At 63.9% G+C, this 6,003-nt stretch overlaps 1 protein-coding gene across 1 annotated transcript; it reads left to right on the forward strand.

Moving 5' to 3' along the window:
* Positions 1 to 862: 862 nt before the first annotated feature.
* On the forward strand, positions 863 to 5,863 carry MNEG_7240 (exonuclease 1; the record flags this gene model as incomplete). Its single annotated transcript, XM_014044285.1, has 12 exons — positions 863 to 879; positions 1,327 to 1,446; positions 1,643 to 1,757; positions 1,948 to 2,013; positions 2,156 to 2,235; positions 2,477 to 2,606; positions 2,762 to 2,860; positions 3,075 to 3,166; positions 3,299 to 3,474; positions 4,543 to 5,040; positions 5,320 to 5,375; positions 5,855 to 5,863. 12 exons carry the CDS (start codon positions 863 to 865, stop codon positions 5,861 to 5,863), a joined length of 1,458 nt encoding a protein of 485 aa, XP_013899739.1.
* Positions 5,864 to 6,003: the final 140 nt, after the last annotated feature.

A 6,003-nucleotide genomic window follows, 5' to 3' on the forward strand; every position in this document is an offset into this window, starting at 1 on the left:
GGCAGAAGCACAGCTTTGTAATTGCACACTGCGCTTGTATCTTGTGCCGCCTTGTTAGAAGCCCCCAGGTGGCCGGACCAGTTACCTCCATCCAGGGGCCTCCCACGCAGTCCCCCGGGCATGCTGCCGCGAGCGAGTGCACACACCTCCACAGGCTGCAGGGGATGTTGGGCTCCCGGCGGGCACCAGGTCTGACGGCCATCCACATGGGTTTCAGCTGGGTTTCAGATAAACTGGCAAGTTGGGCCCGCCGTTTGGAGAATCATCCGCTCAGGTGTAAGAAACCATTCCAAAGCAGCAAGCATGTTTCCACCAGTTTGCAGCAAGCGGCGTCATCCATCCATTTCTTGAACACTGGACTTTTAGAATCCTCCCAAAGACACCGGCAGCCGCGCCGATCAAGTATATAAGGCCCTGATGTTGGCACCCCTGGGGTGTGGGACATGGGGCATGCGGCGACGCCTTGACGGGGATTACCAATCATGGGCTTGCTTACATGTCGCTGTTGCATAGACGGCGTGAGCCCCTGCTTACCTTATGACCTGCCTGAGCCTCACATTCACACACCATAGAATGGCATGCGTCTCAGGTACGGCTAGCAGCACTGGACGTTGTTGACTGCTGAAGCGCACAGTCGCAGTACTGTAGGGAACTCTACATGAACTGAAGCGGAAGCTGCAGAGCAGTACGTGCCGTGAGGACGGCCCACTCACCAACAGTCTATCACTACTGCCTGAGATATATACAAGCCGCACTCAATATTCACTTGTCGTTCTGGGAAAACCTTGGGTGGGCTTGAGAGTGCCAGGCCAGAGATCTACAGCGATCTCACGACGTTGTTCAGAACATTGCGTACGCAGCGATGTCAAACAACCTGCTGTAGGCCTTCTCTGTAAGGCGTCCGCTTGTTGTTCTCATGGGTATCAATGGCCTCCTGCCAGCATTCAAACCCATCTGCCGACCCTCGCATATTAGCAAATACCATGGCCAGAAGGCGGCGGTCGATGGTTATTCGTGGCTGCACAAGGGGGCTTACTGCTGCAGCAGGGAGCTGTGTGAAGGCATCTGGACCGACAAGTGGGCCGCACAGCAGCGCCGCGTGCAGAGATGCAGCTGTGTGTGTTTGCGCCATCAGCGCCGCGTGCTGAGATGCATCTGTGTGTGTTTGCGCCATTTGGACTGCTGCGTGGGCCGCACAAAATACAGCGTGTGATGCCTGAACCGGGCCGCGTTGGTTGCGCAGTTGGGCTATCCTGACCATGGCGATGTTTGGTTGACCCCATCTTGATCCTCGGTTTCTGCCTCTTGCGCTGCATCCTTCCACAGGTTTGTGTCTTACTTCATGTCTCGCGTGCAGCTGCTCACAGCCCACGCGGTCATACCACTGATCGTGTTTGATGGCGGGCGATTGCCAATTAAGGGCGAGGAGGAGGACGCGCGGCGCAGGTGTGCGGGCACCTTGGGAGGCGGCGGGCGTATGTGGACCGTGCGCCGCAATGGTCTGCAAGTGGCGGGCAACGTGCCTGCATGTGGCTCGCAGCTGGGGCCAGGCCCCGCCAGGCACCCAAGGAGTATTGAGCTTGAACCCAGTGACGCGAAGGTCGGCGCCAGCTACTAGTTGACTTGGCCCCTTGCTGCGCAGGTCGCGTCGCGAGGCTCGTGCCAAGGCGGCCGCGCATATGGCAGCAGGCAACGCCGCAGCGGCGCTCGAGTGCTACCAACGCGCGGTCGACATTACGCCCACCATGGCGCGCCAGGTGAGGGGGCTGCGCCACCGCGCAAGGCGGGTCTGCCGGTCCCTCTGGTGCCTGGAGGCTGCTCTCACGCAGGTCCTGTGCACTCGCGGCACCACTTCCATCCCACCATGCGCCGTGCTGTGTGTGCAAGGCTTGCTGTGGCGATGGCGCGGCTGTTTCCCACACGCTGTAAATGCCTGTTCACACTCAGGTGATCGACGCGCTCAAGGCTGCAGGCGTGTCCTACCTGGTGGCACCGTATGAGGCTGACGCGCAGGTCAGGGTTTTCAGTCGGCACGGGTGGTCCTCCAAATGGCATTGCACAGTCAATGACTGTGCGCGTGTCTGACTTAGCATGTCCACTCTGCGCTTGGTCGCTTGGACAGCTGTGACCGCACCCACATCATCAATTGCACCAGATGGCGTACTTGGCGCGGCGTGGGGACGTGGACATCGTGGTGACAGAGGACTCAGACCTGCTGGTCTATGCCTGCCCAAGGTGTGTGTCTGTGCGCGTGCATGCATGCGTGCGTGCGTGTGCTCCAAATGTTTACAATTCTATGCTTGGCTAGGTGGCAACTCGTTGGCATTGTTTAAAACCTGCTTGGGGGACGGCACTGGGGGCTCTGCAGCTGCGCCTTCACCAGACCTTCCTACCCACGGCCATTGTCACTTAACATGCCGACGACCCTTTTGTGTGCCCCTCTCCCCATTGCAACCTGGATCACCCTGGATGCAAGGGTGGTCTTCAAGCTTGACCGCATGGGAGCGTGTGAGGAGGTGGCGTCGGCCGAGTTCGCCTCAATCCCAGGGCTGCCCCTTGCAGGCTTCAGCCATGACATGTTCCTGCAGGCAAGCTTCAGGGAGGGGGTCTGGGGACTCAGGGCCCAGCAGCTCCACGAGTCGCCTGTAGCGCCAACGCCACGGTCACAGTTCCTTACCCTGCAGGCCCTCGGTCTGCTGGTTTTTATGCCGATCCCAATTTTCACAACACGTCCCCATCCACCCTGCTGCCCTGATGCCAGATGTGCATCCTCTCCGGCTGCGATTTTTTGGTGGGCCTCCAGGGCATCGGTGTGCGCAAGGCCCACGGTTACGTTCGCAAGTACAAGGGGTTTGTCAAGGTGAGAGGGAAACAGGGCGGTGCGGAGGAGGGCGCAGGCAAGCAGGTGCGATGTCATTCTGTTGTGGTGTGGCTGCTGTTATGTGCTGTGTACCGGCTGGCATGTTGCTCTTCATTCACGACACCCCCTACCCCCAACACACACGCACACAGACACATCTACGCATGCACACACAAACACACACACGCATGCTTGTATTCCACATGATACCCAGCTGGTCAAGGTCCTGCGCTTCAGCGGCGTGCCGGTGCCCCCTGGCTACGAGGTGGCCTTCCAGCGCGCAGTATGGGCCTTCAGGCACTGCCGGTGAGGGGGCAAAGAGAGACCCTGGAATGCGAGCCACTGGACCTGCCACTGCCCCTGCGACAGTCAATGAAACCTTATTCAGCCTGCACAGGATGAAATGCTGAGACACCTCCCGATGACACACGCTTGCAGGGTCTTCTGCCCAGCCGCGCGCACAATGGTGCACCTCACACCGCTGCCAGCTGGTGGCATCGGTGCAGCGGACGTGGATGTGCCAGCCGCGGTGCCTGCAACAGAGGCTGACCGTGCGGCGCTCGACTTCTTGGGGCCCATGCTGCCGGATGACATCGCACGCGGCATAGCAGCTGGTGGGTATGGTGGGTAGACCTTTCCTTGCATCACGCAGCCGCACAGCTGACACGACTTAAAGCACACCAACCAGCAAGCGGGGCAGCCCGTGCTAGCGCCGGCTAAGAATTCGCTCCACTGGCGCTCGTAACACTGCCGCAGGCGACCTTGATCCTTCAACACACCAGCCCTATGACTTGGCAGCCATCTACAAGGGCTGCCCAAGGCCGCCACCCCACATCGCATCACTGCTGGCGCTGCGCGAAGGGGCCAGCAACTGCGGCGGCGGAGGTGGCGGGTCCAGCGGCGGCGCGGCTGCAGCGGGCGCACTGTCTGGCGGCGGTGCCAAGCCACGCTTTGGCATGTCCAAGCGGCGGTCAGGTGGGGTGCCGCGTCGGCGCGGTGGGGATGCGATCAGCTGCACAAGGCAGCTTCCTTCTGCTGACACAACCGCCTGCGATGCGTGTTCGCCTCCTTGCTCAGATACCCTCCTTTTTGATCCAACCCTTGTCTTGCTCTGCCTGATCACGTTGTCACCCATCGGGCAGGGTCTGGCAAGCAGCAAGCGGTGGCAGCGGCACCACCCCCCAAAAATGGCATTCAGCGCTACTTCAGATCAACAGCGGCACCAAACGCACGGAGTGCACAGCCAAGCTCATCCGTGCATGCCAAGCACACTGCTGGATTACTCCAGCAGGGGCCGCAGGCTACGGAGCAAAAGGAGCAGCAGCAGCAGCAGCAGCAGCAGCAGCAGCGGCAATGGGCAGAGGAGGACGTCCTGTGCCACCAGCAACAGCGCCCTCATCAATATGAGCAGCAGCGGTTGAAAGCAGAAAGTGAGAGCGATGGGGAGGAACGGCAACTCAAGCGACGATGCCGGCAGGAGTTACAGCTCGACCCTTTTGGTGGGGAGGCCGAGAGGCGGCCGCTGCAGCAGCAGCAGCAGCAGCGGCAGTGGCAGCACCAACCACAGTGGCGGGAAGAGGAGCAGCAGGAGCTATGTGCCCAAGGTGTTGGGCAACAGCAGGTGCCCCAGATGCCGCACACCTCCGAGGGCGCGGCCCTCCCGCACGCAACGTGCCCCGCAGGCCTGGCGAGGCTGGGGCCTGATGCCAGCGAGGGCTCTGACCCCGCCCTGGGCACCAGCCTCGGCAGCCTGGGGACCAACCCCAGCCAGCCGGGCAGCTCAGGCCCGTACCTGTCCGCAGGGCCTTTGGAGGAGGAGGGCCTGGGGACAGACCCCACTGGCAGCGGACACCTGACGGCCCCCCTGCTGTCACAGGGCGTGGGCACCAGCAGCGGTGGCTCGCAGGAGCCTCTGGCGCCTGGCCTGCCGCTGTCGTCTCTGTCTGGGGGCGGCTCCTTTGGCACCCTTGACGAGGGCGGCGGCGGCTGCGGCGGCAGTGGCAGCGGCGGGGCTGGCGGTTCCCACGGCGGCGGGCGAGTGCTGTCTGGGCCAGCCAGCCTGTGGCTCTCGCAGTATGGCTGCGGCAGTGGTGGCGGCGGGAGCGGCAGTGGTGGCGGCGGCAGCGCGCTGATTGCCGGGTCCCAAGGCACAGGCGGCTCCCAGCGGCTGCGCGTGCGCGGTGCGCCCACCTCTGCCCTGGATGCAATGTTTGACGCCAGGGGCGTCAGCAGCGGAGGCGTCGGCGGTGCGCAACATGCGCAGCGAGTTGGGCAAGGGCGGCGTCAGGGTCGGCTGCGGGTGGCGTGCCAGGCCGATGAGGGTGACAGCAGTGGGTCCGAAGAGTCCCCGCCCCCCCTGGCGGGCACCAACGCCTTTGGTGCTTTTTGCCGCAGCAGCGGTGCGTGGCCTCTTGGCGCCAGGATACAGACAACCGCGGGCTGCAGCTGGGGCCGCACAGGCACAGTTGCTGATGAGGAGGGGGAGGGGGAGGAGGAGGAGGAGGAGGAGGAGGAGGTGAGCAGCCCGCCACGCGGCGCGACAGCACTGCCGCAGGCTGCATGGCGGCCTGCCCGGCCCGGCCTGTGGCGGCCTCCCTTGCCGGACCCTCGGGCCGTCAGGGCGCCGTCATGCTGGGGCAGCGGCGACAGGGCAGAGTGGCAGCAGCGCTGCAGCGGCACCCAGCGGCGCGGCTGGGACGGCGGCGGCGGCGGCGGCGGCTGGGCCACCGGGCCGCCGCTGCTGGTGGATGACGAAGGAGAGGAGGATGTGGAGGGTGTGGAGGCGCACGGCGAATCTGAGGGCGGCGACGAGGGGATGGCGGGGGGCAATTCGGGCGCAGGCCAGGCGGCCGCCGCCCGCAAAGGTGCTGAGGCCAACGATGGGGCCGTCGCACGCGACGGCGGCGGCGCCGGCGCCGACTGCGCACAAGAGACGGGGCTGGCGCACGCCGCACCCGCCCTGGCCCCGCTGCCGGACGTTCTGGATGCGGCCAGGGTGGCTGACTGCGGTGCGGGCGGCGATGAGAACTCGTCGGGAGCCGGCACTGTGGACGAGGAGGGCGGCGGCAGCGGCGGCTTTGGCGGCATCGGTCACTTGAAGCGATATGCAGCACTGGCGGCCAAAGCGGTGGACCGGCTTGCGG

Source organism: Monoraphidium neglectum, assembly GCF_000611645.1.
Source record: "Monoraphidium neglectum strain SAG 48.87 unplaced genomic scaffold scaffold01262, whole genome shotgun sequence".
Lineage (NCBI taxonomy): Eukaryota > Viridiplantae > Chlorophyta > Chlorophyceae > Sphaeropleales > Selenastraceae > Monoraphidium > Monoraphidium neglectum.